The sequence below is a fragment of the Leucoraja erinacea genome, chromosome 8, assembly GCF_028641065.1.
Source record: "Leucoraja erinacea ecotype New England chromosome 8, Leri_hhj_1, whole genome shotgun sequence".
Taxonomy (NCBI): domain Eukaryota; kingdom Metazoa; phylum Chordata; class Chondrichthyes; order Rajiformes; family Rajidae; genus Leucoraja; species Leucoraja erinaceus.
In genome coordinates, this window is record NC_073384.1 from 36,112,589 (window position 1) to 36,126,744 (window position 14,156).

Sequence of the window (14,156 nt, forward strand, 5' to 3'; positions counted from 1 at the left end):
TTTGATAAGGCAGCAAAATGACAAATAATCATAGGAAAATTACAATGACAACTAGTGAATGTAAGGACAACAGAAACAAGAGCAGTCTACTTTATTTTAAATGGATATAAATTTCAATGTAATACTTGCCTTATGACACATCCAAAAAGTGACAGTGGACTGTTACTTCATATAAAGTTCAATGTTACTTGGAAAGGTTTATTTTGCTACTTTAAAGAAGGTCGGTGGAATTGCAATTGGGGTATGGCAAATTAGTTTAGTTTAGTTTAGAGATACAGCTACAGTTTAGAGATTCTAACTTCTGGTTGTTCTAAGGACTTTTGTTTTGCACTATTGTGGTTAGCTAGTATCACAGTTATTAATTTATTATGTTATTGATTATTACAGATTTATCTGCCTGCTGCTATCTTTACAGGCATGTTAAGCCACAGCAAATAAAGATTTCACCGTTCCCTTAATGGTACAGTTCTGTTTGGGGGCTGCACATTGGTGCAGCTAGTACAGCTGCTGCCTCACACGCCGTGGACTCAGAATCGATCCGGACTGCAGGCGATGTATATATGGAGTTCGTACATTCTGCCTGTGACCGCACGGGTTTCCTCTGGGTGTTCCTGTTTCCTCCCACATCCCAAAGACGTGTGGGCTTGTAAGTTAATTGGCCTCTGCAAATTGCCCCAAGTATGACAGGGGTAGATGTAAAAATATGATAACATAGAACTAGTGTGTGTGAATGAATGGTCGGCCTGGACACGGCCAAAAGGTGTGTTTCTATGCTGTACCTCTAAACTAATATTAAACAATCTTGCCTCTTGACAAATTTATTTTCCACATTTAAGGAAGGATGTGTTTGCATTAAGATAACCATATAAGAATTACAGCACGGAAACAGGCCATCTCGGCCCTACAAGTCCATGCCGAACAACTTTTTCCCTTAGCCCCACCTGCCTGCACTCATACCATAACCCTCCATTCCCTTCTCATCCATATGCCTATCCAATTTATTTTTAAATGATACCAGCGAACCTGCCTCCACCACTTCCACTGTAAGCTCATTCCACACCGCTACCACTCTCTGAGTAAAGAAGTCCCCCCTCATGTTACCCCTAAACTTCTGTCCCTTGATTCTGAAATCATGTCCTCTTGTTTGAATCTTCCCTATTCTCAAAGGGAAAAGCTGATCCACATCAACTCTGTCTATCCCTCATCATTTTAAAGACCTCTATCAAGTCCCCCCTTAACCTTCTGCGCTCCAGAGAATAAAGACCTAACTTATTCAACCTATCTCTGTAACTTAGTTGTTGAAACCCAGGCAACATTCTAGTAAATCTCCTCTGTACTCTCTCTATTTTGTTGACATCCTTCCTATAATTGGGCGACCAAAATTGTACACCATACTCCAGATTTGGTCTCACCAATAGCTTGTACAATTTTAACATTACATCCCAGCTTCTATACTCAATGCTCTGATTTATAAAGGCTAGCATACCAAAAGCTTTCTTTACCACCCTATCTATATGAGATTCCACCTTCAAGGAACTATGCACGGTTATTCCCAGATCCCTCTGTTCAACTATATTCTTTAATTCCCTACCATTTACCATGTACGTCCTATTTTGATTTGCCCTGCCAAGGTGTAGCACCTCACATTTATCAGCATTAAACTCCATCTGCCATCTTTCAGCCCATTTTTCCAAATGGCCTAAATCACTCTGTAGACTTTGGAAATCCTCTTCATTATCCACTATCTTGGTATCAAAAACATATTTTCTACATCAACTATATCTAGACCTTTCATTATTTGGTAGATTTCAATGAGATCTCCCCCTCATCCTAAACTCCAGTGAGTTACGACCCAGAGACTTCAATATAAGAAAATACTTCCTCCCTCATATCTGTCCGGAAATAGCAGCTTGTTAATTTCATCACTAAATGGAATGCATTTTATCAAGTGCAGTATGCACACTGAGTTCCATGTGAACTTTAGCATCAAAGCAAAGTTCATCTGACCCATTTAAAACCGGAAGGAAAGTTTATTGCGGGATCTTTTCTATCCAGTGGCTGCACAATAGGGTCATCGGGAATTGCTCTGGTTTTAACTGCAGTGGGCAGAAGTCACTCGGGCCATAACCAATCTTCAGAATGCTAATTGAAAAAGAAACAAAGAATATCATTGTTGTCAGCTTTGGATTTTTACTGCTATTCACTGCATATGGAGGACTTCAAACAGTCCAGGTACATTTTTTATTGACTAAACACTTAAATGTAACTGCCAATTTTATGGGGAGGGGATGCTGTAGTTTTTTTCTTCCCCTTTTGTGAAGTGATAACTCTACTCCGAGATTCATTTAGTTTATAACAGGGCACGACCATGTTGATTTGGACGGTGCAGTGGAACAGCTGGTAGAGCTGCTGCCTCACAGCGCCAGACACCCGGGTTTGATCCTACCTCAGGTGCTGTCTGTGCAATGTTTGCACGTTCTCTCTGTGTCCTGTTTTGGTTTCCTCTGGGTGCGTCTCCCACATCCCAAAGGCACGTGGGTTTGCCGATTAATTGGTGTCTGTAAAATGACCCTCGTGTTTAGAGAGTGGATATGAAAGTGGGATAACATGGAACTAGTATGATCGATGGCTAGCATGGACTCGGTGGGCTGAAGGGCCAGTTTCTATGCTGTGTCTTTCAATCAATCAGATATCTGTCCCATCGAAAAAACAAACCTAGTCTATCCAGTCTATAATAAATGCTTGTCCGAGACAACATCTTAGTGAATCTCCGCCACAACTCCATTTCACTAATCTCCTTCCTAAAGTCTGGTGAAAAGAACTGTGCACAGTTCTCCAGCTGGTGCTTGTCCAATCTTTTGTAAAATCGTATCAACATCTCCTACTCTCCCAGGCTAATGAAAGTAAGTATCCTGTTTGCTACTTTATCTGCCCGTGCTGCCAACCTCTGGTACACTTCTGCACCAAAAAAACAGACACAGTGTTCGAGTAAATCAGTGGGTCAAGCAGCATCTCTGGAGGACATGCTTAGGTGATATTTTGGGTCAGGACCCTTCTCCAGGCTGTCCTCCAGGGATGCTGAGTTACTCGGGCACCGTCTCTTTTTTTGTTAATCAACATCTGCAGTTCCCTGTGTCCATGACTGGTGTAGGAAGGTCACTCTGATCCTCACTGCTGCTTAGGGCCCTGTCGATCTTTCTGTAAATCCTATCATTATTAATCCTCTCAACGTGCACCACTTTGTGCACCACCCTGTGGGGGCACATAAATTATGGCTCCAGAGATTGAATTAACTCATTTAAATGGGTTGGAGGAAGCCTGGCAAGACTATTGAAGCTATCACGTTTAGAGATAACAAAGGGTTTGACAGATGAAAAGCTACATTGATGAGAGAATACAGAGCCAGAGACAAATAAATGGTGAGGTTTAAAATAGTCTGGTTAAGCCTTTCACATTTTTCAAATGGGATGGTCACAAGAGTAATGGGGACAGGGTCAAGATGACTTTTAAGTCTAATGAACTTGGCGTGCCCATGTTCATAATGGTGACAGGACCTTGGCAGTAGGGCTGTTGAGCATGGTTTGGGAGTAATGTGGCAGTGGCAAATGAATGAATGGCCTCTATCTTAGTGACAGATAATTGGTAATTGGTTTATTATTGTCACATGTACCAAGATACAGTAAAAAGCTTTCGTCTTCATTCTATCATCACTCATTGGAGACGCCCGGACTATCTTTAATCGGACTTTACTGGACCTTATCTTGCACTAAGCACAATTAGCTTTATCCTGTATCTGTATACTGTGGACGTCTTGCAGCATCTTGCACAAAATTGTACAATTTTAACATTACATCCCAGCTTCTATACTCAATGCTCTGATTTATAAAGGCCAGCACACCAAAAGCTTTCTTTACCACCCTATCTATATGAGATTCCACCTTCAAGGAACTATGCACGGTTATTCCCAGATCCCTCTGTTCAACTGTATTCTTTAATTCCCTACCCTTTACCATGTACGTCCTATTTTGATTTGTGGGAGGACCCAACACCGATCCCTGAGGCACCCCACTAGTCACCTGCCTCCAACCAGACAAACAACCATCCGCCTGTACCCTCTGGCTTCTCCCATTCAGCCACGAACCTGCCTCCACCACTTTGAATCCATCTTGTTTCCCCTACCCTCCTGCAGTCATGTCCTCTTGTTTGAATCTTCCCTATTTATACAACTCCAACAGTTGTCCCCCCTTAACCTTCTGCGTCGAGAATAAAGACCTAACTTATTCAACCTTTCTCTGTAACGTAGTTGTTGAAACCCAGTCAACATTCTAGTAAATCTCCTCTGTACTCTCTCTATTTTGTTGACATCCTTCCTATAAACCAAAATTGTACACCATACTCCAAACCAATGCCTTGTACCATGATTTATAAAGGCTAGCATACCAAAAGCTTTCTTTACCACCCTATCTATATGAGATTCTCACCTCAAGGAAATATGCATGAGGAACCCAACAGGAGTCACCTGCCTCCAACCAGACACAAAACAACCATTACTCTGGCATTCAGCCACCATTATATCAAACAGTTGAATTCCCTTCTCAACTGTAACCAACCTTCCATGAGGAATCTTGTCAAAGGCCTTACTAAAGTCCATATAGACAACATCCACTGCTTTACCCTCATCAATTTCCCTAGTAACCTCTTCAGAAAATTCAAGAAGATTAGTCAAACATGACCTTCCAGGCACAAATCCATGCTGACTGTTCCTAATCAGACCCTGTTTATCCAGATGCTTATATATATTATCTCTAAGTATCTTTTCCATTAATTTACCCACCACTGAAGTCAAACTAACAGGCCTATAATTGCTAGGTTTACTCTTAGAACCCTTTTTAAACAATGGAAGAACATGCGCAGTACGCCAATCCTTGGGGACTATTCCCGTTTCTAATGCAGTATGTACATTGAGTTCCATGTGAACTTTTGCATCAAAGCAAAGTTCATCTGACCCATTTAAAACCGGAAGGAAAGTTTATTGCGGGATCTTTTCTATCCAGTGGCTGCACAATAGGGTCATCGGGAATTGCTCTGGTTAACTGCCAATTTTATGGGGAGGGGATGCTGTAGTTTTTTTCTTCCCCTTTTATGAAGTGATAACTCTACTCCGAGATTCATTTACTTTATAACAGGGCACGACCATGTTGATTTGGACGGTGCAGTGGAACAGCTGGTAGAGCTGCTGCCTTACAGCGCCAGACACCCGGGTTTGATCCTACCTCAGGTGCTGTCTGTGCAATGTTTGCAAGTTCTCTCTGTGTCCTGCTTTGGTTTCCTCTGGGTGCGTCTCTCACATCCCAAAGACACGTGGGTTTGCAGGTTAATTGGTGTCTGTAAAATGACCCTCGTGTTTAGAGAGTGGATGTGAAAGTGGGATAACATGGAACTAGTATGATCGATGGCTAGCGTGGACTCGGTGGGCTGAAGGGCCAGTTTCTATGCTGTGTCTTTCAATCAATCAAATATCTGTCCCATCGAAAAAACAAACCTAGTCTATCCAGACTATTCCCGTTTCTAATGACATTTGAAATATTTCTGTCATAGCCCCGGCTATTTCTACACTAACTTCCCTCAATGTCCTCGGGAATATCCTGTCAGGACCTGGAGTCTTATCCACTTTTATATTTTTCATAAGTGTCAGTACTTCTTTTACTTTGAAACTCATAGTATCCATAGCTACTCTACTAGTTTCCCTTACCTCACATAATTCAATATCCTTCTCCTTGGTGAATACCGAAGAAAAGAAATTGTTCAATATCTCCCCCATCTCTTTTGGCTCTGCAGATAGCTGTCCACTCTGTCTCTCCAATGGATCAATTTTATCCCTCGTTATCCTTTTGCTATTAATATAGCTGTAGAAACCCTTTGGATTTACTTTCACCTTACTTGCCAAAGCAACCTTGTGTCTTCTTTTAGCTTTTCTAATTTCTTTCTTAAGATTCTTTTTACATTCCTTATACTACTCAAGCACCCTATTTACTTCATGCTGCCTATAATTATTGTAGATCTCCCTTTTTCCAAACACGATGTCCAATTTCCCTTGAAAACCAGGGCTCTTTCCAATTTTTACTATTTCCTTTCAACCGAACAGGAACATAAAGATTCTGTACTCTTAAAATTTCCCCTTTAAATGTCCTCCATTTCTCTTCTACATCCTTCCCATAAAACAAAATTCCCAGTTCACTCCTTTTAAATCATTTAGCATCTCATCAAAGTTAGCCTTTCTCCAATCAAAAATCTCAACCCTAGGTCCAGTTCTGACCCTCTCCATAATTATATTGAAACTAATGGTATTGTGATCACTGGACCCGAAGTGCTCCCCAACGCATACCTCCGCCACCTGTCCCGTCTCATTTCCTAACAGGAGGTCCAACACTGCCCCTCCTCTAGTAGGTACCTCTATGTATTGCTGCAAAAAACTATCCTGCACACATTTTACTAACTCCAAACCATCCAGCCCATTTACCGGATGTGTTTCCCAGTCTATGTGTGGAAAGTTGAAATCTCCCACAATCACTACTTTGTGCTTACTACTAATATCTGCTATCTCCTTACATATTTGCTCTTCCAATTCTCAATCCCCATTTGGTGGTCTATATTACACCCCTATTAGTGTTGCTACCTCTTTCCCACTTCTCAGTTCCATCCAAATAGCCTCCCTAGATGAGCCCTCCAATCTATCCTGCCAAAGCACTGCTGTATTATCTTCCCTGACTAGTAATGCAACACCTCCACCTCTTACCCCTCCAATTCTATCACACCTGAAGCAACGGAATCCTGGAATATTTAGTTTCCAATCACAGCCCTCCTGCAACCATGTTTCACTGATCGTCACAACATCATACTTCCAGGTGTCTATCCAGACTCTAAGCTCATCCACCTTTCTTACAATGCTCCTAGCATTAAAATATGCACATCTTATTCTCTGTTTATTTCCTTTTTTTTCTTTCTCCTCTTGTGCCCGAGTGCTTCCCTTTTCTGCTTCCTGCCTCCCATTCTGTCTACTAGCTTTCTCTATTTGAGTCCCTCGCCCCAACCATTCTAGTTTAAAGTCTCCCCAGTAGCCTTTCCAAATTTCCCCGCCAGGATATTGGTCCCCCTCGGGTTCAAGTTCAACCCATCCTTTCTGTACAGGTCCCACCTTCCCCAAAAGAACTCCCAATGATCCAGAAACTTGAATCCCCGCCCTCTGCACCAGTCTTTCAGCCACGCATTTATCCTCCACCTCGCTCCATTCCTACTCTCACTGTGGCATGGCACAGGCAGTAATCCTGAGATTGTTACCTTTTTGGTCCTTTTCCTTAACTCTCCTGCCAACGCCCTAAATCCTCCCTTCAGGACCTCTTCCCTTTTTTTTACCTATGTCATTGGTACCTATATGTACCACGACCTCAGGCTCCTCTCCCTCTGATTTCAGGATATCTTGAATATAGCATAGATGGGGCATTTTGTTCGACATGGGCAAATTGTAGGGCCTGTTTTCCTGCCATATGACTATTTAAATCATTTTGTACAATACACGAGTACAATAATGCCATAGACATACAACAGGTAGTTCAAAGAGAAAAATATGTGTGCAGAATATATTTTTACAGCTTTGTAGTATTACAGTTACAGAGATGTCAGCCAGCTTCTGCAATGAGGTAGGTTGGAAGATGCGGACTATCCCCTAACTTATCAGAAGACCTTTGGACTGTTCATTAGCCTGATAACAGAGAGGAAGAAGCTGTTTCTTAGTTTGGTGATACATGCTTTCAAGCCTTTATCTTCTGCCCAACAGGAGAGGGGAGGGGAGAAAAGGAAATGACCGGATAAACCCTTGAGCACATTAATTGAAAGCATTTAAATGAATATTTTGATCATGATCACTTTGAGTCTTTAATGCACAGAGTACATGGCCCTTGGGTAGATTACTATGCTTTGTTGAATATTAAACTCTTCGCTCTTAATCATTTTGTATTTCACGTGGCGTTTGTAGATGGCTAGTGCATGTGCCTTTAACATAGTGACCTCACCACCACTAACCACTCCCCTTATTAGATGTATAATTGCAACCTCCCCGCCTATAGTTCTCTCTCTAGCTCCGGTGACAGACCACGTACAGCTAGAACAGTAGAACTTGTGAACTGTTAATAAACAATTAGTAAAGACACGATGTGTTGGTGAGACCTTTCTTTACATGGTGTCACAGCTGTGACTCCGCGCCTCCTGTTTGCCGGTTTTTGTTTTCTTCTGTCCCAGTACCCCATCCCAGTTTCCTTCTCTCGTGCCATGGCTAACTCTTGCCGCAAGCCCGACGCGCTTGTCTTTGATGAGGACATTGCCCACCGCTGGGATGTCTTCCGACGTGACTTCCAGCATTATGTGACAATCGCCCACCCTGCTGCCACTGCTGAGACGTGAGCCTCTCTGCTCCTCAACCTGGCCGGTCCCGAAGCCCTGGAACGGTCCGAGTCGTTTGTGTATGCTGCTGGTGAAGATGCCCATGACCCGGTATGTCTCATAGCCAAATTTACTGCGATGTGTGACGTCCTCACCAACTGCATTTTAGTGCGTTTTAAGATGTTCAGCCGACGTCAGAACCCTGACGAGTCGGTCAACAATTATATCGCCGCCTTGAGGCACATGGCCAGGCGTTATCGCCTGGATGCTCTGACCCCCGAACAGGTGACCCGTGACATCCTAGTCTATGGCCTCCGTGACGCTAAGCTGAGAGCAGAACTTCTCCGGAGGCCTGATCTGTCTCTGGAGGAGGCTCTGCACGCCTCCCGCATGGCTGAGGCTGTCGCCTCCACCCTGCCGCCTGATGACCATGACATTAACTTTGCCTCTGCCGCCGGCCGGCGGCAGGACGTTGCCCCGCGGCGGCAACAGGGTCCTCCTGCACCCAGGTCCGGCGTCGCTCGCCGTTGCCCCAACTGCAACTTTGCCTCACACCAGTTCAATGTGTGCCCTGCCTTGGGGAAAACCTGCAACTTCTGCAAGAAGCTCAATCATTTCTCTGCAGCCTGCCGCGCCCGAGGGAAGCAAGCCCCCCCTTTTCGGAGAATGCCAGTTCTCCTTGCTCAGGCTGATAGCGTGCCTGGCTCCGTGTCCCTGCCTGACGAACTCCCTTTGTCTGATACCAGTTCCTCCCAAGGGGAGGCCAGCGTGTTTTCGCTCTTGGATGCTCATGCTTTGATAACAAACCCCTCAGTCCGAGTCACTGTCAATGGTACGACCTTCTCGGCGAAGATAGATACAGGTTCTTTTACGAATGTTATGTCAACAAGCCTGTTTCGGCAGATAAGAACTGATGAGAAAGTGTCTGCTGCTCACTCCCGCCTGCATGCCTATGGGGGAGCCGTACTCGTTCCCGTGGGAAAGACAACCCTGCACTGCAAAGTCCTGGAGGCCTCTCGGCCCCTCACTTTCTACCTGCTAGACTCCGACAACGTTACTTTGCTGGGCGCCCGGGCGTGCCAAGACCTCGGTTTGGTCTCCTTTCACCGTGATATCCACCAGGTGCGTACCCTCATGGACCCCCTGCGTGAATACCCTGACCGTTTTGACGATAAGCTGGGAAAGCTGCCCAGCTGCTACAAGATTGCTGTAGACTCCAGCATAGAGCCTGTAATCCGCCCACCACACCGCGTCTCCTTCGCCATGAAGGACAAGGTGAAGACCTTTCTTTACAGCGTTTAAGAAGCTTTTAGATGTTAGCTCATAGGTATGTCAGGAATGGTGGTACTGTATCTGGATCATGCGCAGGCAGAGATGATTAGTTTATCTCGGCATCATGTGTGGCCACAGGTGGGCAGTTCGGGTTGTGGTCCTGGAAACTCCTTGCCGTCCACGGCCAGAGGTGATGATGTAAGATATTCCAAAGAGGCTTTGAGAATATGCTTAAAGTCTGTTGTAGTTAATTAGGAGCATATCGAGTGTGGTGTTCCCAGTTAGTAGGGTGTGAGCTTTGGCTCACTTTGAGGTCTTGATCTCCAATTTCCTTCTCATCAGATCATCTTGTCATGATATCCATGTCCCTATCCAAAAGCCTCTTAAATACTTTGAGGAACTACAGTTAATTTTATAAATCCCTGGTTCCTCAAAGCATACTGACATATTAAGCATGGTAAATTTTTAATTCTGTCGACACTTGACAGTGCAGTCTCTTGACCTCTTTAATGTTGGTTTATTTAAATCGTTTTAGTCTGTCGTTTCGGCCAACACGGACAAGGTGAAAGTCTTTTAGAAGATTAAAGAAAATCCATTAATAGTAGTTAACAATGCACCTTTGACATCAGCAGAGATAACATTTCATGACAATAATCTTTCATTGTTTCTGGTGGAAGGTCATCAACCTGAAATATTAACTCTTTTCTCTCTTCACTGATGCAGCCCAACTTCCAACATTTTATGTTTCATTTCAAGACTTGTGTGTTTTATTGTATATGTACCAAAGTTAAACTATGAAATTTTTCCTTTCAAAAAATTGTCTGCTGAATTTCTTTGTTTTGTTTTTAGTCACCAGTTTATATTATAACCTTTTTTAGTGCTGTTCACACAAATGTGCCCTTTGGCCGAAAGCTCCTGTGATGCCCCTCACCATGGCCGAAAGCTCCTGTGATGCGCCACACCGTGGCAGAAGGCTCCTGTGATGTGCAACGGAGCTGGATGATGGAAGACTACTGGCCCCCTCTTCTCATCCGCTCCATCCTTCTTGACTGACTGGTCCTCAGGGCTGAGCTCAGTGGCTTCAGAGCTTCCTCCTGTGTCCGCAGTCTGCTGGGTCTTTCTTCGCCCCTGGAACACAAAGGCGGTCAGCCGAGGAGAGGGATGTTGGTTCACAGGCCGAGCCGGTCAAGGGCGACAGAAGGCCCTGCAGCAGCCTGGGACTTACCTGGATCCGGAGCCACTCCAGTACATCGTGCACATAAACTGGACTTTGAACTTTTTATAAATGGCAGCAAAATATGTCGACGTGTTAATGTGTAATCCATGCAAAAAGAATTTCACTATTCAGTGCACATGTGACAATAAATGCACCATTGATTTGCTTTCTCACTTTTTAACCATGATTAGTTTAACTTACTTCATGTTTAACACAGACACTGTGGGCCAGAGGGCCTGTCCTGTGCTGTACATTTCTATGATGTTACAGAATTGTGAATTCCTTGTGTAGCTGGTGGGTATCCCAACTGAAGTTAATAATTATAACCAAACAGCGTGACAAAAGATCAAGAAAGCAACAAGCACCACTCACTCTACAGACACAAATGGTGTAGCAAACTTCAAATGGTTTCTTAATTAAAAGTAAATGATGAAACATCTATCTAGTTCCTAAAGGGCCTGTCCCACGAGCATGCGACTGCATGCGGCAAGCACGACCTAACGTGGTCACTTGAGCCGTATGGCCTCGCGGGGACGGTCCCACTTCGATCGTCGGAGCCGTATGGAGTTGTGCGGAGCTGGACCCGACATCGCGCTGGGCTCCGAAAAACTGACACTGTCCAAAAATTCCGCGCAACAACGGTCTGCCGGCCCACAGCCGCATTGAGGCCGTACGCACCACCGCGTCTTGACACCGTACGCAGCGTATTGACGGTGTACGCCTAGCACGAACTTCCCGTGGACTTCGTTTAAACGGGATCACTTGACCTCCGCGCAGCCCCCGCTTCCGGTTTGGTCGCGCTTGCCGCAGTCGCATGCTCGTGGGACAGACCCTTTAGCATATATATGTTAAAAAAAAGTATAATACTGATGATTTTTTTCGCATAGCTGGTATTGTTGAAAAAAATGTTTTTGAATAAAACAGCTCTAAAGAATTTACCCACAGACTTTCTGAACTGACTGTGATTTCACTAGAAACAATAGAAAATGACTTGGCTTGTTGGTTGGTGCTTGTTGCTTCCTGGTAGTTTTTTGTAAATGTGCACCCCCAAGTGGTCGAATGGCACATGTTAATTCAGAGCAGGAAAATGCAGACATGAGGAACTGCAGATGCCAGTTTACAAAACAAGATACAAAGTAATAGAATAACTTAGCCGGGGCTTCAGCGGCGGGCGCAGCGTGGACTCTCGTTTTGGAGCGGGTGAGCCCTCGCTGGGGCTCGCTGGAGGGGAGCACTCCGTTTCGCTGGCCCGGGGCAGCTGGCAGCCTGAAGTCGCAGCCTGAAGTCTGCAGAGCTCCAGCTGGTGCGGCGTCTACAGCCCGGGATCCCTCGTGGGGGACCCGGGGGAAGAAGAAGCCATCACTGCCGGCCCGCGGCCAACTTCTACCGCAGGGCCGGCATGGACTTACCAACGCCCCTGGAGGGGAACTTCGACCGCCGGCCCTGCAGTCTACGGTGCTTCTGGCTGCGGCGGAGACTTTAAATCTCGACCGCCGGCCTGCGGCCTACAACAACTTAAAGCCGCGGTCTCCGGTGAGGAAGAGCTGATCCTGGACTGACTCTGGACTCTGGTCCTGTCCACGGGGGGGAAATGGAGGAGGACTGGACAAATTTTTGTGCCTTCCACCACAGTGATGAATGCTGTGGTGGATGTTTGTGTTACATTTTTTATTGTGGTTGTGTGTTCTTTATTATTGTATCGCTGCTGACAACCCAAATTCCACCAGCCTGGCTGTGTGGTCATTAAAATACAATACAATACAATACAATTAAGCAGCATCTCTGGAGAAATCAGATAGGGAAGCATCACAGCATGGTTTGGGAACAGTTCCATCCAAGACGGCAATAGTCAAGTCAAGTCAGGTTTATTCGTCACATACACATACGAGATGTGCAGTGAAATGAAAAGTGGCAAGGCTTGTGGATTGTGGATTGTGCAAAAAAACTACAAAACAGAATGGAACAGAATCACATATTACATATTTGCGGGAGGAAAAAAAAGAAAAAACAGCAATTTTAAAAAGACACCACACAACAGTAAATTGGTACAGTAAAGTTAGTCCCTGGTGAGAAAGGAGTTTACAGTCCTAATGGCCTCTGGGAAGAAACTCCTTCTCATCCTCTTCGTTTTCACAGCATGGCAACGGAGGCGTTTGCCTGACTGTAGCAGCTGGAATAGTCCGTTGCAGGTGTGGAAGGGGTCTGCCATGATCTTGTTGGCTCCGGAGTTGCACCTTCTGATGTATAGTTCCTGCAGGAGGGCGAGTGTAGTTCCCATAGTGCGTTTGGTCGAACACAATACTCTCTGCAGAGCTTTCTTGTCCCGGGCAGAGCAGTTCCCAAACCAAATTGTGATGTTTCCGGACAAGATGCTGTCCACAGCTGCTGAGTAGAAGAACTGGAGGATCCTCAGAGACACTCTGAATTTCCTCAATTGCCTGAGGTGGTAAAGGCGCTGCCTTGCCTTACTCACCAGTGCTGCAGCGTGTGATGTCCATGTCAGATCCTCTGATAGGTGGAATCCCAGGTATTTAATGCAGCTCACCCTATCCACAGTATCCCCATTTATCTTCAATGGTGTGTACGTCCTCGGAGGATGTGCCTTCCTAAAGTCCACAATAAACTCCTTAGTTTTTTTGATATTCAAGAGGAGGCTGTTGTCCTGACACCAGAGTGCCAGATCAGCCACCTCCTCCCGGTAGGCCTTCTCATCGTTATCGGAGATCAGGCCCACCACCACAGTGTCATCAGCCTGGGCCTGGCCAAGCTGGCCATCCGCGAGTCACGGCGCCAGACGGTGGAGAGCTCTACCCGAGCCAGCTGCCCGCTCCTTTTCCGGGGTTATGTCCATGCCCGGGTGGGATTAGAAAGGGAATACGCCCTGTCTGTGGGCACCCTGAGAGAGTTTCGGGACCGCTGGGCTCCGCAGGGTGTTGAATGTATCCTCAATAAGGATTGTATCATAGTTGTATAGTAGTTTATTACGGATACATGTTTGTATTGTATTATGGTGGTGGGTTCTGGCTTGTTTTATTGTAGTGTAAATATTATTTTTAATAATTGAATACATTTTGTTGTAAAAAAAAAACAAAAAAAAAACAGTGTCATCAGCAAACTTGATTATAGAGTTGGAGCTGAACCTAGCCATGTGTCATGTGTGTACAGGGAGTACAGTAGGGGGCTGAGGATGGAACCCTGGGGGATCCTGTGCTCAGGGTGAGGGACGTCAATG

General features: G+C 45.1%; 1 protein-coding gene across 2 annotated transcripts in view; it reads left to right on the forward strand.

Moving 5' to 3' along the window:
• The first annotated feature begins 2,043 nt into the window (after positions 1 to 2,043).
• The window catches only part of unc93a (unc-93 homolog A), a 33,028-nt gene continuing 20,915 nt past the window's right edge, over positions 2,044 to 14,156 (forward strand). The window contains exon 1 of one of the 2 annotated variants that reach the window (XM_055639449.1): positions 2,044 to 2,232. In XM_055639449.1, coding sequence (XP_055495424.1) covers positions 2,140 to 2,232 — 93 coding nt within the window. In that variant the 5' untranslated portion in view covers positions 2,044 to 2,139. The remainder of the gene's footprint in view (positions 2,233 to 14,156) is intronic. The other variant, XM_055639450.1, reaches the window with a different exon arrangement.